Here is a 24,200-nt window from a genome sequence, read left to right as displayed (position 1 = left end):
TCTAGAGGATCGAGTGCTTTGACAGCTTGGCTCTCTACTCTGAGTGTATTAGTATTTCTGACAGAGATATTTTGTTTCTCTTTTATTTTGAGAAATAAGAGCGAACTAAGGGGGGAACTGATTTCTATAGAATATTGTTTAAGCAATAAAACAGTAGGACCTCTTAACGGCCATTCTACATTAATTAATTACACCTGCTCAACAGTCAATCGTCCAACAATCTCTGCTTTGTTGTTCGCAGCCATCAATAGTTTACATACCTCACACTCACCAATATCTGCGGACTTGCAGGTTAAGCAATTCGCAGTGTCTGTACAACGCTGTACATGTTTGGTCGCTATTTTACTTCCATCAATCTTTCGACTGTCGAGCGTTTACAGTGAACATCGTCCAAATGGATGTCATAAGGTAGTTGGCATCGTTCCAACTAAGGGTGAGTAGTTGAGTCATGTTTTGCATCCCAAGACGTTTTTTACTCAACCAAGTTAACGCATCCCCTTTAGGGTGGAAGCATGTCAACAGTTAGTCAAAGTGAGGAGGTTCGCTCTCAAATTTCGTCCCAGCCTGAATTGTCTCATTCATAACCACAACCATGAGAAAGGGTTCCTTAAAACATAGGTCATAGGCGTGAGCGCCTAATTTGCAATGTGGACACATAAATTCTACCGCTCACTGAATACATATTGGTCGCTCAACCACGAAAATAGATCATCGGGCTTTTACTGACCGTAGGATACGCTTGCCTATTATTAGCGAACGTTTGCATGCAGACGGTTGAATCTAATCGGTCCCGGTCGGTAGACAGGAGTTTTTCGCACTGTCTTTGCGTTGACGCAATCGCAAACAAATTTTTGCAATTTTAACTTGCTTTAGATCATTTAGTATGCTCTAATATCTTGCGTGACAAATGTGCTAGGAAAGGTACAATTTCATGAAAAAGAACGCGCTATTCATCTTGATCTTGAAAACGGGCACAAAAGCATAGACGACTAGAGACGATTACACGATCTACAGCACGTTGATTGCAAGCAGAAGCGCACACGAAAGCATCTCTTTACGTACCTCATTTTTGACCAACGAGTGTCAACCTTCGGTTGCTCGGTTTCCACCACCGGAGCGGCTTCCGCTTCCGATTCTACAGCAGCCTGTGGGGGCGACTCTTCTGCAGTCGTCTTTTCCGCTTCCATCAGTAGATGCTCTTCGGCGGGCGTTAGCTCTAACTCTTTGCTGCACTCTGCCACCGGTGGTAATTCTGACTCCTTCAGAGAGTCCTGCTTTTTGCACGGTGTACCGCCATCGATACTGCCTGTATCGCTTTCTTCCGCTAGTGTGCTGAGATGCGTACGGCGAGCCTCCTCGTCGGAGGACGTGGAGTCGATAGAGGATATAGGTGCGAGCAGGCCTTTGTTTGCCAACTTGACCGGTTCCTTTTCCCGCTCGTCTTCGGATGATTGCTGCAAAATCTCGTCCAGATGCTTTCGCCGGCCGAACATGTCGTCCACAAACTTCTCATCCTGCAGTTGGAGCGATATCTTGATCTTGTCGTTACCCAACATTTCTCCAATGATTGGATCCAGCCCCTCTTCCTTGATGTGTTCTTGGCGCTGCAATTTTGCATCGCCAGCAGATTCCGGAGCAGCATCCTTTGTCGGTTGCGGTTCAAAATCTTCAATATCTTCGTAGTGATGTTCCTTCTTTTTGCGAGGAGCTTTTAGGGGTGGTTTTGCTTTTACCGGGACGATCGGTGACTCGAGAACTGGTGGTGGTTGTTCAACGACAGCCACAGTTTCCGATTTTGGTGGTTCAATAATTTCATAACGATCATCCTCATCGACTGGGGCAGCCATTGGTGGGCCAGATACCTCCACAACCATGATTTGCTCCTCCACCGACTCCACGGTACGATCTTCTGGATCCTTTGGCAGCTCTATAATCTCATCCGGCACAACGACAGTACTCTTGGAGGCTTCCGTTTCCACCGTCACCTTAACGATCTTCTCCTCATCTACCACCTCAATCACCTCATCACTCGGCTGACGCACAACGTAGGCCGGTATTTCACGATTATTCAGGCGAGGCGATTCCCGCAGATTGAGAATTTTCTGATCCGGAAGGCTGCGAGGTTCCGATGCAGCCTTCTTGCGGCGCAGCGTGTTCATTTGCACGCGGGCACGATCGATCTGTCGATCAGCCATCGATTTCGCACGTTCCAGCGACCGGCTCACGAAGGTGCGCGTTTTCTTGCCCTGCCGTGTGAGACTGTTGCTAAAGCTACGAATAGACGGATGCTCGTCGAGGAAGTGTTTGATCTCTTCCCGAACGGAATGGCGGCTGCCCGATTCGGGTTCGTGGGACGCAGCGCGCTTTCTACTGCGTCTTGGCGATTGTGGTTTTGGTTCGCTTGGGCCAGCCTCTGCGTCTTCGCAGTGTCCATTCGAGGTGGCCGGCTGATCGACCTCCATCGGATGATCTCCGGTGGTACCGTTGGGATGTTCCCCATTCTGTACCTTAACCTTCTTTTCTGCCAACACTTCTTCCTGCTCTACCGCTTGCTCTTCGCCCTTTCGTCGACGATTCGCCGAAGGTGATTCCTGCGACAGTTGGGCTGCTTCCGCACCTTCCTCCGGATCTCCTTTGTACAGATGCGTCCATGGATATCCTCCCTGTGGAAAGTGACGCGTTACAAAATGATAACATTTAAGAAAGAAAAGGGTGTGATTAGTTTGGAGTACCAGTGTGCGAGCGGGTTTCGGCAGGGGAAGCATTTTGACTCTATAATGAATGCCCGGTTAGTGTAAGCAGCGCAGATGAGTAATTATGGACCAGAAGTCCTTCATAATGGAAGAGAAGCACAATAGCATACCACGGCTAAAAAGCAACTTTTCGATGATTCTTTCTGCTCACTGAAAGCGGACACTCAAATTGGCCGATACCTTACATCGCTTACCTGTTCCTTGGACTTCTTAACCTCCTCCCAGAGGTAGGTCTGCGGTGGCACCATTGGCTTATCGCCATGCTCTTTCGACTCAAGCGTAGAGTCTTTGTCACCGAGTGATTTGGCAGCGTCCGTTGCTTCCGCAGGCGATTCCTTTGGTAGTTCAGGTTCCTCAACGGATGGATCGGGTTTCAATTCTTCTTTAGGCTCCGGGATCAATACTTCTTCAGTGGTAACGTTAACATCGGAATCATCAACAGAAGGGATATTTTTTGCGACTTCCGTATTTGGCAAGGATTCTTCTACCAGTTGTTTGATAGGTTCGTCCTCTTTGTTCGGTGGCCTACTTACCGGAGGCTGTGGTTCAACTGTTTTCTTCTGCTCCTCCACAGACACTTCCTCCTCTTCCTCCTCTTCCTCTTCCACCTCCTCTTCTTCCTCCTCTTCCACTTCCTCTTCAACCTCTTCCTCTACTTCCTCCTCCACACCGGTATCTTCCTCCTGTGAGAGCTTCTTCTTAATTGGAACGTTCTTCTCCTTCAGCGTGCTCTCCAGGTTCCCAGCAAACGAGCTCTTATCTGTGGTAGACTTTTCCGATACTGCCGCAGCAACAGCAGCATCCGAAACAGCGGTCAGCTTGGCTACGACTCCAGTCCGCTGTTCTTCCAGTATGGTCGTTTCCGGCTCTCCAGGACTGCGCAGAGACACTGTCCGGCGGGATAGGGATGAGTTGGGTAAGCAAAATAAAGAATAACATCATTAGTATCGCTTATTGCCAACGCTAATTGGTTTTGCGGATGAGAAGGTGTCGAAACGTGTTTAACACGTTTCAGCGGAATTGCGACAGGTATGTGATGTGCGAATGGAGAAGAACTAGCACTGCGGGATACACGGGTTGGTGTGAGGCGAACGTGTCGAAAGTGAAACTCGCGCCTTGACTGATATTAAGCGAGGAAGATGAAATATTGTGGCAGATAAATGTGTGTTGAAATGGGGAATGGAATTTATGCTACGACTCGTTAGCTCCGTAGTTTGCTCTCAGTTCTGTTCGGTATTGAATACACATTTCTCATCGGTTGAACAGCAAGTGCTAATTCCATTAACACTGAGCACTTGTCGATGGGCTATTTGAGGTGGCAATAAACATCGCGTTTAACTAACAACCGATGGGTGAAAGGCACATGAAGCGATGATGGAGGTTTGTGATGGAATGGGAATAGCAAATCAGAACGTCCGCACATTAGCTATTCGCTCACATCGCGCTCGGCTCACATCCAAAAAGCACATCAAATCGACCACAATTATCACTTTTTGACACCGGAAACTACCGAAAACTTATAGGAACTGTAGGTACATTTGCGAAACGCATGGACTATCCGTAGCTTGATAGTGTTGGGACTCATGCTTGATGCTGGTTTTTGGAAAGAATAACAAAGCGAAACATTTATGCGAGGATTGCACGTCTGGCTTCGATGCACTTTGCAGCTCGTTCTCGCACTGGAGCGCCCTGAGAACGAGCTTCCCCCCCCCTCAAAAAAAGGTGGGAGTTTGTTTTAATCTTCTCCGATATAAACAGAGCGAACGTTTGCTCTCAGCATTGCAACTGACGTGTCGTGCATCCTATTCGAACAGCCGGCATTTCGGTCCTCCATGCTCTCCTACCCAACTAGTTTCTATGGTGCGCTATGCGCATGATTGTGGTGAAGCATTACCGTAGTTTGCCATTACGCCAAAGAACAGCACGATCATTTCATCTCCAGTTGTGGCTTTACGAGCAAGATTGTCGAATAAAGTTGATGTGGCGGGCCAACAAACCTCTCACACCGGGCGAACACGTGTGTCTCTTTCTTCTCTCACTATGGACTTTTCTTGGCATGCACGTGCATGGCACAGGGTTACTCGCGATTTTAAATGGAATGCAACTTTGAGGTCTGCAATCTTTATAACAGTGACCAACAGCAAAATAAAACACCTTCTCTTGCACTGTTTAACAATTAACACTCTTTCTCCTAGAAGCGGTCGGCGTACGCACGCACAGCTTCTAGACCAAACCATTCACACTGAGCACTTGAGCCGCATCGGGATGGCCGCCTAATGCGGGGTAGCTAAATATTTACATAATGATAAACTCTGCCAGTATGCGTGCGAGATTTAAATGTTTCCTTGGGCGGTTTTTTTTTGTCTTCTTTTCTCTGTTGATGGTTGTGGGTGTTCAGTTGAAGCAACACAGCGGCCACGCAACACACTGAAACACGGTTGATATTTTTGGACAGATTCCGACAGATATTCAAACATACAGCACACCGAACTTCTTGTGTGTGTGTGCTGTACGAAAATTTGATTCTTCAAACCAATCTTTAACTACACTCGCACGATAGTGGGAAATTCGGTGAAGTACATGTTCGAGGATGTCGCTTTCCGCACTAACTAAGGGTGACGCACAATCGGGCATGACGCGTCCGTCATGCCAGAGCATCCAGACACGTTTTAGTGCTTCCCGTTCGATTTTCGCTAATGGCGTCAATTGACGTATTCGTTCGTAGGTTTTTGTTGAGGGGTGTAAAAATAATAGTCCACCACCCCGGACAGGGAAGAACGTTACCGGAGCGGTACTTGCCGATCGACTGATCGGCGATCATGAACGTTTGCAAGAATAAGGTTTAGTTTGAGAATAGTCTCGCTTCCGGAAAAAAACGCTACTCCACCCAAACAAGACTGACGAACGGGAACGAGTTACGGATGCCGTTACGTAACGCGTCAGCAAAGGGCTTTAAGGCGGCACCGTGCTGAGAAAGGGAAGGTCATGGATTTGTTGCACGGGTTGTGCCAAAATGGTTTTGGATTTTTTTTACCTGCCTGCCATGCCAAGCAGTTCCGCGTTTGGTGATGGGGTACGAGTTTGCCTGTTCCGTACTAACTGTCCTTGACGCATCCCTTGCATAGTGGTTGTGGTCGGGAGCACACACTAGAGCGAGCGAGTTTCCTTACAATCCCGCCGGATGGGTCTGTTGAGACAATTTCGTTCCCCAAAAAGCGACTGAGTAATGTGTTTGGTTATTTTTATCGTGTAAAGACATTACTTTACTGGTTTTGTCTCCTTTAGAGCACGATCATGCACTAAAGAGTGGTGGTAAGCTTACGCCGGTAATGGATCGTAATGATTGTAATCAAAACTTTACGCATTTTTTGGTGACACTGTTGTACACGGAACTGACAATAAGAATTCGTATCGAAAAACACTTCTGTTGGCGAAAGCACGTTGACTGAATGTACCCTCTCTTGGCAAGAATATTTTCTTCGTTCATCAGAGTCTATCAGACTACCGGAAGAAGTCAGACGCGAACCAACCCCACAGATATAATTTGTTCTACCAAGCAGAACCATTCGACAAATTGAATGAAACTGTTCAAGTGTAACGATTTCTATCATAGAACCGATAATCTCTCTAAAGGGCTTGGTACACACATGGTTAAATGCAACGTACGCCTTTAAACTAGCTGTTCGGGATTGTTTCAATGGATGTCGAATTTCGTTGTGGGTTGTTTATGCAGCACGGGATCATTTATTGGTTGTCAGTGCTGTCAACCGGTAATAACGTTCGGTACATTATGGAATATCGGATGCGATCATCCGCTTGGCATGTTGATGCTCTTGTTTATTGATACATGCCGACCGGATTGGTTGTTTGTGTGTTGCTTGTTAACATGTTGCAATGTTTTTCGTTAGACTTACGATAGTCTGACGACTATAAGTCACCGAGTGCCAGCGAAATAGTAGCCGTACTGATACAAAATAGAAACAAGAACTCTTAGGACTCTTTGATAACAGAAAAGAGGACTATGGAGTTGGGCGCGTCTGTCTTTTCTTCAATTGGACTGGTGAGGGCTATCCGAAACTTGGGCTTGAAAACACTAACAAGCTGTTTTTAGCTAAAAAAATGTTGATTTGCGCAGGGATGAAGAACAAAGAATTGATCGCACCTTTGAAGTCGTTCTTCGACAAACTTCTCCACACTAAAAACCTGCCAATTCGAACGAAGCCCAGAATGTACATATGGAACCTTCATAATTCCAGCGCTCACATACGCCTCTGAGCCATTAACTTTTTATAATACTGACAAAACCCGTCACGCTCGTGAGGAATATGTTTGGAAAGATTTTTAGCCGTATTTTTAGAAGGACAATAAAGCTGTCTGTAACGGTGATCTTACCAAAGTGCACCGCATCGCCAGGCTCCTGGTCGTGTCATGAGGATGAAACCTGACAAACCAGTTGGTAAAGTCCTCCTACCATCTACATTGACAGAAGAGGCCTGCAGGTCCTAAATTTTTCAGGAATGATGCATGTGTTGATGCATCCATCAGATAGGCTACGATTTTGGAGTAGACGACGGCGCTGGCTAAGTTTTGCTAAACTTTCATTGATTAATTAACTTTTCGAATATTTGCGGAATGTGGCAATACCGTCACCGAACTTCGCCGAACACGTATATTGAGAAGGACTTAATTTATGGATATCATATAACTTCCCTGCACTGTAAGATGTCAATTTAAAATCGTTTAACACTCCTATTGTTTGTGAATTAAACGATGTAAAATTGCTCACCCTAATAAATTGCAGATTCGTGCCGTGCATCGACAACACTCTCTAATGTATAGCCCATATCAAGACACACGTTTCTCGCCGAGGTCAAGGTCAATGCAAGTCTCATCGATAGACAGTCGGGCATATTTTATGTGCAGTCCTAGCCTTCGTTCGACATAAATCACTGCACGATTCATGGTGACATCTCGAACACCCGCTGGGCCGAGTTTTCTCATCCATCCATCCCAAGCACATTGCTACCGATGCTGCTCGTCGCTAGAAATGAATGAACACATTTTCATGGTCCTTGGGCGAATCGATCTCAACCAGATGTTGGGGTTTTCAGTTTATTTTGATACGAGCTTCAACGTGACCTCGTAAAACTGACAGAGATATCTCTGTTTTTTTTTTCTACGCCTCTGCAAGCCATTATTTATTGACAGAGACACGAAAACAAAAAACGATTTTCGATGGGTTGGTTACTTTTTTTTTTGCTGAGACGATTTAGTCATATTATTTAAAAAAATACTAAACAAGTTTTACGTAAGTTTAATCGTTACTTTTACGATGCTGTACGACCGAAGCGGAAACTATTCGTGGAAACAATTCCCTTCGAGTTTTCAAGCCCCAAGCCCTCCTCACAAAACTATTTACTTGCGGATGCCTTTCAATTACGGTTCCAAGTCGATAAATTCCTAGATCCCGTGCTCGTGGTGTAAATTCTATCAGCGCAGTTTCCAAATTTTTAATTGTCGCCCAACCCGGTTCGCTGAGAACGTAAAAGACGCTAATTTTAGATGGAGTGTCCCTGATCGCAGTGACGGTACTGCTGGGACTCGAGGCCACCAACCATAGATCTTGATTGCTTCGTTTTTTTCCGCCCCATTGGTGTTCTGTGCGGTGTTCGCTGCTCTTGTCGCAGCACAAACTGCAGTGATTTGTGTACCGCACGCACCAACAAATCTCGGATCAAACGAAACGATCGTACAAATCTCTCTTCGGCTGCAGTTTTCCAACCTGGATTGCATTCCTTTCAGCAGCCGACATGTTAAGTGCTCCATCTTTCTTTTCTTTTTGTAGGTGGGTTAATACTATGAGGCGTACGAGACCAGCGAATGACATTCTCTGGACGATTCGAGCGAAAGAAAGAGATCGTTCCGGTAAGAAAAAAAAACATTACCCAACCTACATAAACTGTGTCCTCTGTCGACTGTATGATGTCCAACACTACTGCCTTGCTGGCCGATTGCCTACACGATTTAACCTCCGTTTTGTGCGAGATCACTGCCGTACACCGGTTGGACCGGATAAATATAGCCTTCGGTTGGTTGTGTAACGGCAAAGGATGACACCGGCTTGCGTCGATCTTGAGTGGACCGAGAAGCGCTCAACCTAGACAGCTGAGGCGCTAGTGTGCGTTTGTCTATGGCTAATGGGGGTGTACTTCCAACCAAAAACCTCACGAACGTGTATGTGTGTGCATGCGTATACGCTAAGTAATCGGTAGTCGAACTTATTAATAATGTGCTGATGCGAGATGCAACACGGAGGATGTCTACCGTCCGACCCATTCCGGGCCTGTCCATAATTACCCACAACAACAGGTGCCACGTACAGTAGCAACTGGGCCAAGGAACGCTTCTTGCGCGATGGAGCCATATCGTGTGATCTAGCGAGCAAGCTCGTTGGGAATATGGTCGGTGCATTCGATTTAAGGTCACTGGGACAAGCGGGAAAAGGTCTTTGAGGATCTTTTGGAGAACTCATACAGCTTTATTGAGGAGGGGAAAAGCGGGAAATTTAAGCATTTTAAAAGGGCTTTCAAACAGAGGTCGATCTTCATCCCGGTGTGGACCTACCTTCTGCGGAGTCCTGAGAGGATTTCGGGTCATTTTCCATGTTTATTTTGTTTTCATAAATTTTACACTACACACACATACACACTCGGTTTGCCACGGGATGCCACAGTCCCATCGGTGCACGATCTGGTTATTCCCAAATTAACCTCACTTTCTTTGGTGTCGTTTTATGGCTTGCTCGTGGATACTACGGCTTCACACTTGTGATGTCACTGCAATCGGGTTCAAAGCTTCACCTTTACATTCGCGGATCGTCCCGTGTGGAGAGGTTTTTTTTTCTTCTCGTGTTTCGCTTTCGCTGAACTTCCGATCTACTCGCTCTATTTATTAAATATATACTTCTTTCCCTTTGCAGCGCTACTCACTTATTTCTTATTTTGCAAGCACTGTCGGTATCGTATACTTATTTATAGCGAAAACTCACTAGCTGACGCATCGGCTCAGCTTTTTATCCGTGTTGTTTTCCCTCGAGTTTCGAACACGCTACGGGACCTACGGAAGAAGCACACCGTACCAGTTCTCTACGTATAATGCCAACCGGGTTACTGTTGCAAATTGATGGCGTGTCACTACGAAGCCAGAAATTCTTGTCAGTGAAGAATTCCTCCGTGAACACTGTTCGATTTCCACACTCACACAACCACACAATCGATCGCGTCGATCCTGTTCCTAAAGATCCTGTTACGGGAAAAGATCCGATCCGAGAATTATTCTAATCGATCACGGTCCCTTCCCGAGCCGTTGTTGAGTATCGCGATCTGATCACGGACTGGTTTGATACGTGGACCTACCGTTCTCTCGGATAACCGTGCGTGCTGTGCGTGAGCACCTGCTACAACCCACACGATCGGAAGGGAGAATGTAAGTACGCCAAGCGCAACCGTCACAGGAAGGGATGCAATCGAAAACGGAAAATGCGAGAGCGCACAAAATTGCAAAAGGAGAAAACTGATCGCAAAACAAAACTAAAGTAAAAAAAAAACCGCGGAAATAAAAGCTAATCGAACCCGAGGAAAACAAAACGGGAAAAACTGGGGACCCGATCGCGCACCGCCCGTCGGACGTGTACGTGAGATGTAAATCTGTGCGCCAGAAGAAACGCAATGAGAGCTTGTACGGTCGTTCGAAACTGAACCAGGGGGAGAATGGATTTTCTTCCACCTTTCTTTGAGCGAGAAAAGCACAACTACCATTTCAGCAAAGGAAAATGCTCTCGCCTGATTCTTAAGCGGGAGATCTTTTCAACAAACGATTCGATGTAGCTAAAACAATATTCTCTTTTTGTGCGATTCTCTCACGAAAATCATAGAAATTGTTTTCTCATTCCTAGAAAGCGATCACAGAAAAAATGTATAATTATTTAGTTTTGGTTTAAACAATCTGCAGCTGATGTGATATTTATTTGTAACGATGCCTTCTTATTCTCTATCTCATTTTTAAATTCTAACGTATTACAATATAAACTTTCTCACTTTAGCTAATAATAAACTTACTAGCAGTAAAAAAAGCTTGAAAAAATCATAAATTATCTCAAAATAAAACAACAATTTTCAAATATAACCACGTGCCCCTTAAAATCGTCCTTTTTTGTGTCTATCACTGTGCCCGCAGCATAGATGGTTTGCCTGAGTTTTTTCACCCGGGCACTCAGCTGTCATGCTGATGTTATGATTTTACAACACAACAACAAAGCCGTAAACAAATCTTTGCTTGCGATGCAATCTTCTGTGTGATAATAAGCGCTGACAGTGAGAGTGAAATTTTTGGGTTGCATTTTTTAAACACTGTTTTTTTCTCTCCTTTGGTTGCATACTTTTACGTGGGTGGGAACAATTGGCATCACTGTCTGCATGACGGCGAGTGCGTGTGTCGGTTGGTTGTAAAATGTCGCTGTACAAAATACGGTACACGTTTGAACCCTGCTCTGGCTGGGCAATTTGTTGAGACGATTGTGATTGGCAATTACCTTTAATTGGAATCTACCGTTCCCTTTGTAGTGTGGCCGATCTGGAGAACATTTTGGAGCAGGATGAGATTGATCTGAAAGTGCTTCGCAGCTTCTGTTTCAATGGTAAACGCCCACTAGCGAATTTGTTTTCTCATTGGGCTACCCACTTGTAATGTTTTGTTTTGGAAATTCGTTGCAGGCATTCCGGATTGTAATGGATTCAGATCGCTCTGTTGGAAGCTTCTGCTGGGCTATCTTGGTCCGAAAAAATCATCATGGCCAACGAAGCTAACGAAGCAACGTGAACTGTACAAACAGTTTGTCAGTGAGTGTTTTTTTGGAAGAAAATGCTCCGTAATACCGTTTTGATTCGAGTTGAACTGTTTTATTTGTTTGTTCTATTCCAGAGGAAATGGTAATATCGCCCGGTGAGCAGGATGGTCCCGAGTGTATCGACCATCCGCTGAGTGACGGTCCGGAAAGTAACTGGAGCACCTTCTTCAGGGATAACGAAGTGTTGCTGCAGATCGATAAGGACGTACGTCGCCTGTGTCCCGATATATCGTTCTTTCAGCAGGCAACCGAATTCCCCTGTGAGTTTGTGAAAGAACGCGAACGAAAGCTTCATGTACGAGTCGCGCCGACAACGCTCAGCTCCGCCAATGTAGAGCGAAAGGGTATCGGCATGACAAAGGTAAGCTTATCTGTGTCCCATAAAGCTTGCACGCCTCTTTTAATACGATTAACAATTCCTCACAAGCGTTCTGACTAACTAACACCGTCTGTTATTTTTCCCTCCTACAATCACATCGCTCCAACAGCAAGTAGGTCTAACAAATCGTAGTGATACGTCTTTCCACGGTCGAGCATGCGACCAATTTTGTACAACACTTTCCTTTCCCTTGGTAGATCAATCTCATCACAAAGCGAGCAACGGAAAGCTACGAAGCGATGGATGCCGGTCAGGAAGCACACTGGGAGGTTGTCGAACGGATACTGTTCCTGTACGCGAAGCTTAACCCAGGCCAGGGTTACGTGCAAGGCATGAACGAGATTATTGGACCGATCTACTACGTGTTCGCGTCCGATCCTCATCTCGAGTATCGCCGGTACGCCGAGGCGGACTGTTTCTTCTGCTTCACCGCACTGATGGGTGAAATAAGAGACTTTTTCATCAAAACACTGGACGAATCGGAGGGTGGCATTAAGGGCATGATGGCAAAGCTGTCGAATCTGCTGCACGAACAGGACGCCGAAGTGTGGAACCGGTTGCGAGACCAGGAACTTTATCCGCAGTACTACAGCTTCCGGTGGTTAACGTTGCTATTGTCGCAAGAATTTCCACTGCCGGATGTGTTACGCATCTGGGATTCGGTTTTTGCCGATGACAAGCGGTACGATTTCCTGATCAAAATCTGCTGCGCGATGATACTGTGAGTGTGAACCTCTGATCGATTGCGGGATTATTGCTAAATATGTACGCGTTTTTCCCCATTACAGCTTACTACGGGAACAGATTTTAGAGAACGATTTTGCGAACAATGTGAAGCTGCTACAGAACTTCCCAGCAATGGACATTAAACTCGTGCTGCGGAAGGCAACCTGTCTCGACTAGCGGTTTCGTGCACACGCGTAAGCAATCAAGCTTTGGATGACCTCTTTTTTTCTTCGTATATAATTATTTTTTTTATATAAAACATACACTCAACTCGTTCCAAATAAAATAAGAGCGAATGCAAAACGTTCTCCCTTAGAACTCAGCCTCCCATGGAATGGTTGTTTCGGATGGATGAAAGAAGAAAGGCCGGGTGTTTTTTCGCTTCAACAGTTGCAAACAGTTTTCCTGGGGCCAGCAGTAGTAGATTACGCCAGGGTTTTTGCCGTTTGCAAGGTGCTTTACTTGCACAAATGCACAATTTGTTTGTCGGTTTATACTTTTTACTTTAAATTGCCCTTTTTGTGTGCTATCGCGCACAGTAAAGGTACATAATTTTTCTTTTTTTTTTGCTTACTAGTTAGTTGTTTTGCGTTCATATATCTTTTTGAAAGAATCAATGATCATTATATGTATATATATATGTATGTATATATATAGTTGGTTTTTGTTCTTTTTTTTCTTGTTGTTGTTAGTAATATTGCCACGCTATACTAATAAGTAGTAAGTCTTTTAATTTGTTGTTATCTTGCGCACGAATTTGTTTTGCTTCTTTGTTATCTCATTTCTATTACTCATTTTCTACGCACTTGAAGTTCAATTATTACGCTTTTTGATCTAATAACGTGTGTTTGTGTATGTTGTTTTCACCATTTTTCTGCTTGCTCGACTCATTTTGGTATGTGTTTTTTTTGTTTTGCTTTAACTACTCGGTTTGTTTCTCTTTTATTTCCTCCCCAATTAGTTCCTGCTAAAAATATATCGGCAATGACTCCCTTTTTTGTATATATGCTCTCACTTACAAGCTAAAAATGGGTTGTTTTTTTTATCTTCTCTCTCGACTTTGTTTCAGCCATCGCTTTAAACTGTCTTTGAAATCCATTTTGTTTTGGTTTCCCATCTTGAACCCGTCACACGAGCTATGATGTTCTTTCTTTTTTATTCATTTCCATTTTTTCGGTGTACTTTTCATCTTTTTAAAATAACCATATGTTGCTTGGCTTTCTCTCTTTTGTGTCTCTAATTTGCTCATTGGTCTTACACGTGTTTTTTTTTTTTGCAACACATTTGATTATCATTTCGATACTTTACTTCTTCTCGCACACCTTTTCCATTCCTTTGCTTCTGTTTTTTGTTGTATTTCCTTTCCTATCTACGCTTGGTTGTCTCCGTTTTGTGTTGTGCTTTTAAGGGTTTTTGGTTTACTGTTGTGCTCCGCTGAAGGTTTTGTAGTATAATTGGTTAACTTGTTTTTTTACTGTGAATGTCGCACGTTTGAACCATTTTCCTGTTTTGATGAGTGACTAAATCGATCCGCCCATTTTAGTTTTACCGCTTAGAATAGTGTGATAAATTTGTTCCGTACTTTCCATAGCCTAATTGGTGGTGGGATGTGTTTGTGCTTCGATTTTTTCTTGTTTGTTTGCTTGTGATGCTGAGTGTGGGTAGATTTAACTATTGTTTTATTGACAGTTAGTACCCGGGTTTGGCTCTAACAAGAAGTGTAGGGATAAAAATTGACATTTTTCTTATTTTGATGATGAGACTAACGTTTGCATTAAGAAATAGATTGATTTTAAAAATGATTCAATGTACCATTGTGTCCTAATCATCTTTTTATGCACACGACAAATTTGTACCGTAAATAGACGAGGAATTATAGCAGAAGATTTGTTGATGCTGTTGAATAAGTCCCGGAGCAGAGAAAGTAGGAAAATAATGAGGTTAAATCCAACAATCTAAACAGTGCAAAATGTCCTCCACAAAATGGACTTTTTTACACAAAACTTACCGTCCGTGTCTGACAGTTCAGAAGTTGTTCATGGGAGAATAAATTAAAATAAGCAACAGACATGTCAGGACCGAAGAGACTACAAACTAACCTCAACGGCGACCGATGTGTCTGTGGAAGTCTACATTGGAGCTCATTATTTAAACATACTGCGTCAAATACGGATCAATATTCGTTCAATTTCTGTGACGCTGCTGAGGACCGGAAAGCTTCTTGAACGTAGGATTTGAGCATAACTGAATATCCAGGTGACATCCACAACATGGTGACGAGACGCAACTGTCCATCTGGCAACCTGAGCAGCTGACGTGTTAAGACCGTAGAGACTCCAAACTAACCTCAACAATGATCGTTGTTTTGGTGCAATTCTACATCAGAGCACCTCATCAAATCTCAGTGCATCCCAGATGGAGATTTCCAAGGCTCCAAAAGCCCAAAACACGAGCGGCAATATTTTTATAGAATGCTTGCACGTAGGATGATTCGAGGATTGATCCATTGTGTTATCTGTCTATTGTCCTAATGCAAACGTTCAGCCTGAAAGTTAAAGAGCCCTCTTCACTAGTCTAGTGGGGATAAAATTTGGTAATGATTGAGGGTTGCTATTTTCTGCTTACTCTTTAACGTCCTCATCTACCATTGGTGCACGATCGCAAAGAACCGGGTTTTTGGTGGTGATTTGTTGAAGAAATTTGAGCAAAGGTAAGGTCCAACAGGTGGTAAAAGGTTACAACAGATGTGCGTTTTGTGTTTGTTTCCTTTTTTTCCTTTCCCGTTTCTAGGTATACACGTGTGGTTGAGTTCTGTAGAAAAGTAAAACCAAACAGAAAAAGTCAGAACAGAACAGTTCTCACTATCTAAGTCTTGGGAAATGTCTCACTACTGGTGTTGTTGTTTTATGCTTTTTTTTGTTTGTTTGCGTTTGCTGAACACGACCAAATTCGATAGGAATATTAGTATTACATTAGACAGGGATTTGTTGATGGGTTTTCTGTGTCCTCTAAACGTTCTATAAATCATTTTTTTCATTTTCGCATAAGTTTATCCTGCATTTTATCTACGCCTTCCAGCAGCACTTCAGTTTTCTAACTGCCAGGATGCAGAGAAGGTAAGAGATCTGCATAATATTAGTTTCTAATTATCAGTTCTACATTTCGGTATAAGGTTTACTGTTGCTGATTAGCTTACTCTACTCTTAAGGGTGCAGAGAGCATAATATGGTTCGAGAGCGAGATAGAGAGAGAGAGAGGTGTAAATTGTTTTGTCATTTTTGCTTGATTTTATATATACTTTTTGCTTTCTCTTTTAAGTTTCTTTATCTTCTAGTGTGGAAAGGTAGGTTAGATGCAAGAGTAGTAAAGATTGTGTGTTTGGGTTGCATAGTAAAAAGAGGTTAGATACGAGAGTAGAATAGAATTGTTCCTGCTATAATATAGAGTGATTGTAGTAAAAAACGGTGATCATTAAAATTCGAAACTGTTGCGAAAAACTAAACCCCACTTTTCCGTCCGTACCTCGTCGCACTTTCGCGGAAAAAAGGTTATGGAAGGTAGATTTATATAGTTGGAAACAGGGTAGTTTTGGTGTAATTTTTCAATTTTATCTTACGATTGTTTTTCAATTGTTTTATCAACTTTAATGTTTCACTTTTTGTTTCGTTCTTATCCTTTTCCTAATCACTACGAGCTCAGAGTTGTTAATTTTTTTTGTAGCCTTTTTTAAATTCTTTTTCTTTTACTTATTACTCTTAATTATGGAAAATTCCAATTTTCTTGCTTTTTTCCAACAAATTGTAGTTTTTTGCAACATTCCTAAAATCAATTTATATTGCCTTTTTCATATATTTGCTTGTTTAATTTTATTTCGAAATCTCACCGGATTGCACCGTTGCCTGGCAAGCTTGAGCAAACCATAATGAAATCGTTTGATTTCTTTGGCATCAAACAGCGTGCACATTTTGAACAAAAGTCGACAAGCGTCCAGATATTCAAGACTTTTTCCCCTGATCAGCAACAAACACGCATATTCAAACACACTTCAAGCGAGCATTTGGAGAATCATTTACCTGAAGTCTTTATTTTTATTTATCGTTTTTGCTTCGTATTATAACTCTGAAAACTGCGCAACAATATGAACAGAAAAACGAAAGCTCTACATCATTTCCTGCCCATATGCTCGTTAGTTTCAGTTTCAATTGCGATAGCAAACATGTTTGCAGCACATAAAGGAACCCCACTCGAACGTGTGAGTAGTCCGTAAAAAGGGTTAGTATACCTGGCTGGAAATATATGTACATGAAGTACAGTTCAATCGAAGCGCGAGAGAGTATAATGTACCAGTCGAGAAAAAGAAATGTTATGAAAAGCGACAAAACGAACTCTTCAAAAAGCAAAACATCCGTAGCAAGGCATCATCAAGCAGTGGTTGGAACATGAACAAATCAACAACAACTATTCTCACTGAATGATAGGGCAGAAACGCAACTTCAAACGGAAAGGTCACATACTACATACATACTTTTCAAGCGTCATCATTATCGTCGTTCGAGTCGTTAGCTGCTGCTCGTTTTGTGCGATCCAAGATCCGAGAAAAGTTTGGTGCGCGCTACTGAACCTCCTACCGAAGCCTGGATTCGTTATTCGATGCTTATAGCGCATAGTTGAATAACAATTGTTGACAAACTTGTACGAGCTCCGGCAAAGTTGGGCATCATCAAGCGAAGGTATTTGGGAATCTTAACTCTTAACGGCTACGGCTTAAATAAAAGAAGCTCTACGCAACTGACACGACTGACGGACTGAACAGGAACTAGCAAGATTTTGAACGATCTTTTTCTTCTTTTAACGAACTAACGGAACGCTTTTTCGGGACCACCGGCGTTACACTTAATATGCGCTGTTGGCCCAAAATTTAGCTTACATTTCTTAACGTATTTTATATAATTTCACTTAACTATCGTCACGAAAAACCGAACGAGCAAACTGCGAAAACCCTGCCCATTTGGGATGGCACAGAGATCTTGCAGCACAATGCACCACCACCACAACCACCATCTCGCAACAAGTTTTCTGTACAAACGTTAACCGATCGTAGTAGTAGTAGTAGCAGTAGTAGTAGGCCTATTATATGTATATGTATACTACACAGCAGGAGTGAGGCAGTGCCGCTAATGCCGCCCCGTATCATCATCAAAGCAGCCCAAAGTCTAAAGCGCACGCGAAACTGCCACGACGGGATCACAAAATGGTGGTTATCTGGGCGGAACCGGACGTGTAACTATTACCGTCGCCGATCAGATTCTGCAGATGTTGCTGCGGCAGATGGTGATACTGCTGATAGTGATGCTGCTGGTGCGTATGATGATGGTGATGATGGTAGTGGTGATGCTGTTGCTGTGGATGTGCCGCACCCGATATGCAGGTGATCCGATCCGGGACGATCGAGTCCTCGAAGTCACTGTTACTGCTGATGGTACGGTGGTAGTGTTCTTTCTGCTGTTGCGAGGACGTGGAGCGTTCGTTTCGACGATCACCACCACCGCCGCCGCTGCCACCACTACGATGGCTTGAGGAGTAGCTGGCCACACGCCCTATCGAGTTGCGCTCCTTGGAAGTGCTCGTACTCCCTCCTCCTCCACCTCCGCCACCGCCACCGCCGGAGTAGGAATGGTAGTAGTGTCCCGATGCAGCCATTCCACCCGATTGCTAGGTGTGGGTAGAGTGCGAGTGTGCCACCGATATGGACGTGGTCATCGCGAACGGTCCCTCGTCTTTGCGGCGCTTGTCGAGGGAATCGTACAGCGGGAACTCACAGCACAGGATGAACTTGAGCGCACGTGGTACCTCAGCATAGATTGCTGGGGGGATCGGTATGAGGGGTGAGGTGCACGCTTTGTATTTTCGATACTCGAGATCACTGTTGATTAATGTGTGTGTTTGTTTTGTGTCGTGAGAAATAGAAAGAGAGATGAAGAGAAACATAGAGAGGATTTAGGAAAAAAGATGAATGAAACAATCACACTCACAGTACATAATTTTAATCGGGTCCCACCGAGAACATATAATCAAATTGCGATATTATTTTAACTCATCAAACCACACTCTTAACCACCCTCAAAACTTCTCAAAGGTTTTTACATGCGTTACCTATGTGTCGCTAAACATCACATTCCCATCACTTTCCGGTAGACCAAACACGTCAACCACAACGAGCCACAATAAATAAACCAATCATTTCAATCTTAAACGCTTCCAATTTGCTTCCTTTCATAAAACACCGGGTCCAGCGCACAATCGTGGCAATAAATCGACTACGAAAAACAACCACCCGGATTCCAATGCATGTACCAGTTATGCTCGTTTTCGGTGTTTATCGCGTTCATTACGTGACCAAAAACTTCGACCTAAAAGGCTTCCCATCGAAGAAAGAGAGAAAAAGAGATGGAGAGAGAAAAAAATCATAAAAAGAAGGAAGCAATTCCTTCGCATTAAACCATCTAACTAGCGTGACCAAAGCTGTTCTTTTCTTGCTTTCAACCAGGCAAAAGTAGTTATCGTTCGATTGGTGCTTAGCACGCAATGGAAGCGTTCTGCTCCCAAAACCCGATACACTTTTACTTTTCGATACAGATATGCTACTTCCGAAAGACAACGCGCGTTTGTTTTGCATATTTGTACCGCCGCTAGGCTATTTTCGACACAAAGAGATGCTTTCCTATCGTGTCGTTTTATTTATCTGTTGTTTTTTAAACTGTGCCTACAAGAAGAAATGATTTCTTTTTTCCTGGAATGTTCATTTGTGGTGAAATTATTGTGGCCAATTCCAGGCAGCGACAGGCGGCAGTGCAGAGATGATTCTTTTCATTAGTGGATTTATTGTTTCCTCAGGAGGAGAGGTTTTTCTTTTTCCGACCACCTTTCACCTTGAAGCCAGGACCTATTCATACCTAACTCAAGTGTGACTCGGAAAATGTCAACATCTTATCTACGCCTTAGCGCGATGGAAAACCACCACTATTTGGTGTGCTTGGTGTTCGGTGCAATTCCAAGAAAATGAAATTCATTGAAAGATTACGTTCCTGCACCGGGGTTAGAAAATAATTTACGACATCGAAAAACATAAATCGCTTGTCACTCGCAATCAGTGTTTTCGGATGGCTGGCCCATGCCCGCCCCGAAGGGAAGCGAGAAAGGTTAAATTAACGCACCAGACAAGCTGACGCCTGCCACCGTTTGACCCATCGCAGGAAAGTGGGCGAAGTGGGACGATTTTGTCAAGAATCAACGCCTCGTCTCATCGAATTTTTCGCACACTATTATAAAAATGTGTTGTCCCGTAGCTTTTTGGACATTTGTATTGGTTTGAACTTTTAAGCTTCATTGTTTTTTTTTTTTTGTAACAAGCGATAACGGCGTTTCTGTTTGTGTTTGTGGCAAGATACTTACTCCCGATATTTCTCGTCCGCCGACCGTTCCCGAACCGGTATGCCGGACAGGAAGAGAATGATAAGGGTCGTAAAGATCGGCGACAGGATAGCGACCCATTCGATGCCCTCGATGACGTTCAGCGAAATAACGAAGATGCCCCACCAGATAACGATCTCGCCGAAGTAGTTCGGATGGCGTGACATCCTCCAAAGGCCTGCATGGAACAGAAAGAGAAGAAAGACAAAAAACGCGGTTAAATGAAAGTAATGTGATGCGATGCGGAAAAATGAAACGAAGCCTCCGAACTTTGAGCCCCCGGGATGGATTAATTTAAGAGTGGTGTAGATGATACCGAAGGCAGAGACAGAGTTGGCTCGACGGGATATCGTAATAGCGACAAGACACGGCAATGACGGAAAAGATGATACAAATTTTGAACGATTCAACCGATCGATTGGAAAGGGAAAAGGGATTGGGGAAAGTAAAGAGTAGAAATTATTGGAAGGGATGCGTGTATATTGGGGAAAATGATAGCCTGCAATGTTGATAAGTAAAGTGTGATAAAATCCAATAAATGTCGCACGTGGCAGGTGGTTTTTCCGGATTATTTTGGTCCCTGGAAGTGTTGGGGTTGGTATGAAAGTTTTGTTGCTTTTAAGCCAATCATTTTACCATAATTAGTCTAACAAATGCATAATATTCGCTCCAAACCTTAAAATAACAAAAATTGAGTAAGTGAAAACATGTGCGAAAACTTAAAACAGTTGGGGTAGAGTTTTCAAATTTCCATTCTGATAGCCATAATTAAAATAAAAGGGAACGAACCTTCCTTTTTCTATTTAAGGAAGGCAGGGTCGTATTGCTACAGGACCATTTAATCATAATCGGTGCTGACCTTCAAACGGCAAGACCGGGGTTCATATCCCATCCGGACCGTCCCCTCGTACTGAAGACTTGACTATCCAATTGCATGGTATCGGCAAGTCTATTAAGTCATTCGATGGTCGGCGTGACTTTAGGATCTTTAAGCCAAGAAGCAGAGGAAAGTAAAGTCTGTCTAGCTAAAGTTGAAACACGCCAAGGAAGTCAGAAATAGCAACTCTCAATCCCGGCGGTTTTGATGAATTTTTAGGGTGCTAGTTGCCGATTCCATAGTGACTCCGGTCTTAACATGGTAGGATCACGGTTCAAATCCCATCCGGACCGTTCCTCAGGAGTCCAACTGACTATCCAACTACGCAGTATCCAATAGCCTATTCCATCAAGCTAGTTATGGCTGATATGGCCGATATGGCCTACGGGTCGTTAAGCCAACATGTAAAAATATTATTTTTTAGTTTTCGTTTGCGCTCCTTTCTAGGCCTAGGGCATAAAAATTAGAACGTATATACATAAATCATTATTAAAAATGATGGCAAACAAAGGCACCAGATGATTAGAAATCTTTACATTTAAATTTTGCTTTAAAGTATGCCTATTAAGACTATTTATAAGACTATTTATGTAAGAATAACCATAGAAAATTAGCTGCGATTTCACAAATAATAACTTTAAAATATCCATTACAAAATAAACGATGCAAAACAACAGCAACAATCACATTGTTGTTCACCCAATCCATCAGGGATGATTCATTGAGCTGGAATGATGTCTCAATTTGCTAATCACAACCTTAATTTTTCTCTCATTTCTCATTCGCCCCGCTTCAATCGTCCACTTTTCTTCCATGTCCAGCCAACGAAGAGTTATTGCTTCAGTTCATCACCGGAATACCACCTTTGTGTATTGCTTTAATTTCTCACCGTCACTTCCCACAGATAGTGGGCCACTGCCAAGAGCGCATCACACGACACGGTTGATGGCATAACATCATGCATAAATATTGCTTTTGCTTCTTCCCAGAGGGCGGGAAAAAACCCAACGACAATCCCACGAGTGAGATAATACCATAATGAACATAATGCAGACAGCATAATGTTCCATTAATATGCAATTCTATCTGATTGCTTGTATTTTTTTAATACATGAATATATATATTTATATTCCCATGTCACTTCTGCTTCATGCTTTTTGAAAGTAGCAGAGAAAAAGTGTATTTGTTTTTACTCCTTTTTCACACGGAAACGTCTTCGGCGACCTTCATTTGATCCTTGCATTTGTTTTTTTGCTCTTCTCCTCCTTCATTTCTTATGGATGGACATGATGGATGGATTGTCGGCTGTAGACGTGAGCGTAAAAGAATATTCGCATACCTTGAGTGACAGATACGATACTAAAACTGGTTAGCGCCGCAGCGAAAGCATCTCGGTGAATATTCCTATTTTCGTGACAACCCACGACTCTCACTGTAGGAGCACTGGTGCGAAAGTGAGAAAGAAAGCACTAATGTCTGTTGTTCCGTACTTTTCCGGCTCACTGCTCAACAGTTTCCCCTGCTGAAACCCTTTTACCGAGCCGGTGGATTACGGTTGCGGTGTATGAAGGACCGATATAACTATGCACAACCCAACTTCAAGTAAGACGTCGGTTTATGCAAGGATCTTCCACTAAGCCGAACCGAAAGTGAGCACACACAAAAAACGGGAGAAGGTCTAGCGTACACGAACACGAATATCTATTCACTGTCCGCAAGCTTTCATTTAATTATCTTCCGGCCTCGCAGTACGTGCGGACGGCTAACCCGGGAGGTTAGCCAGGCAAGTCAAGATGTAAAGTGTTTCTTGGGAATCCGTTTCCCCGGGTACGCCCGTGGAGCTTGTTCGCTCGAGTGGAAAATTAGGCACTTGCAAAATAATTAAAAATCACTTTGCAAAGAATGCAACGGTTCAGTCGCACCGGTCCGTGAATGGTGAAAAGGTGATCTTTTGAAAAGTGAAGCAAACGGGTTTGAAGCAGTTGGGCCAAGCTCGTGAGTAATTACTTTTTCCGTAATTCGCAACGATGAATGCGTTTCGAGAATTTTATTTCTGTGTAATGCAAATAGAAATAAAAGCAGTATGGACTGTAAAAAGCTGAGTGCGAAAATTGTATCATTGTTTTCTTTTCTTGAAAATTCGACTAAGTTTTAGCTGGGTTTTGACTAAAAGTACGTTGATTAAAAACTGCAATTTAATCAAGAAAATGATTTCATATGAATTACATTAGAGTTTGGATTCTAAAGTAGAATTTTGGCTTTATTTGTAATATTCTCATCCAGCCTGTGAGTAAATATTATATACAACTCTAATATATTTTATTCAAACTTTATGTAAATTTACTTTGCATTATTTTGTTCCCCACTGCTCGGTTGTTTAAAGGGCGCAATTTTATTTTTCAACATTTCCTTGCCATCCATTCCAATCAATGTCCTTTCGGTTGTAGCACGGCAAACAGAATCTGCCCTCTCCAACGGACAAGACTCAATTTTGATTTATGTTACAAACCCATGTCCGGATAAAGCTCCCAGCCAGCGTGCTGAGAATCTCCCGTACAATACATTGAGCTTCAGCACGACATGGCGCACGTTGTCTGTCCTTCTTGTTGCGCTTCATCCACTTCCCCCTCACAATGTCATGCCGGCAATGGAAACACAATGGAACGCTTTTTCTTACTCTGTCTGTATCGGGTCTCCGCCAATGTTCCAGTTTTTCTTAGCCCGCAAACCATTCCACACAGACAGACGTGTGTATGCGTACCCCTAGCTATGGAACATTGCTGTCCTTGCCCTTGACTAGATTCACCGTTTTCACCGAGCAGTTTAGCAACACGACAGTGGCAAAAGGCTTGAAGGAAATATTTCGTGGCACAGAAACAGATCAGTGCCAGTGGTTCGCTGTGAGTGAACAAGGCAATGGATGTAGGTTGCGGGTGCTCAAACTTTACGGCCTACCGTTGATTGGGTATTGGCCTTTGTTGTAGGTCTTTTCCGGCAAAAAGAAAACACCATCCGAAAATCAGTGCTACCACGACGGGGGAGCTTCCCAAGGGTCTGCAAATGAATGATTTATTTGATGCACATAGGAT

The 24,200-nt window shown here is 43.4% G+C and overlaps 3 protein-coding genes across 3 annotated transcripts in view; 1 reads left to right on the top strand and 2 right to left on the bottom strand.

The window, feature by feature from the left end:
- Positions 1–989: 989 nt before the first annotated feature.
- Positions 990–9,525, bottom strand: LOC126560971 (neurofilament heavy polypeptide-like). The gene is made up of 5 exons (XM_050216920.1): positions 9,378–9,525; positions 3,362–3,642; positions 2,948–3,142; positions 1,063–2,663; positions 990–1,008 (listed from the first exon to the last, which is right to left on the bottom strand). The coding sequence occupies exons 1-5, from the start codon at positions 9,415–9,417 to the stop codon at positions 990–992; spliced, it is 2,136 nt and encodes a 711-aa protein (XP_050072877.1). The 5' UTR covers positions 9,418–9,525.
- Positions 9,526–11,254: 1,729 nt separating this feature from the next.
- LOC126562454 (TBC1 domain family member 13) lies at positions 11,255–12,946 on the top strand. The gene is made up of 6 exons (XM_050218966.1): positions 11,255–11,281; positions 11,375–11,448; positions 11,525–11,650; positions 11,733–12,019; positions 12,235–12,758; positions 12,826–12,946. The coding sequence occupies exons 1-6, from the start codon at positions 11,262–11,264 to the stop codon at positions 12,938–12,940; spliced, it is 1,146 nt and encodes a 381-aa protein (XP_050074923.1). The 5' UTR covers positions 11,255–11,261; the 3' UTR covers positions 12,941–12,946.
- Positions 12,947–18,316: 5,370 nt separating this feature from the next.
- LOC126562613 (uncharacterized) overlaps positions 18,317–24,200 on the bottom strand; it is a 37,284-nt gene continuing 31,400 nt past the window's right edge. The window contains exons 4-5 of the mRNA XM_050219164.1: positions 20,216–20,411; positions 18,317–18,686 (exon numbers count right to left, since the gene is read on the bottom strand). Coding sequence (XP_050075121.1) covers positions 18,476–18,686; positions 20,216–20,411 — 407 coding nt within the window. The 3' untranslated portion in view covers positions 18,317–18,475. The remainder of the gene's footprint in view (positions 18,687–20,215; positions 20,412–24,200) is intronic.

The sequence above is a fragment of the Anopheles maculipalpis genome, chromosome 3RL (genome assembly GCF_943734695.1).
Source record: "Anopheles maculipalpis chromosome 3RL, idAnoMacuDA_375_x, whole genome shotgun sequence".
Lineage (NCBI taxonomy): Eukaryota > Metazoa > Arthropoda > Insecta > Diptera > Culicidae > Anopheles > Anopheles maculipalpis.
Note: the sequence above shows the minus strand (reverse complement) of the source record. Positions and strands in the feature narration are given on the sequence as shown.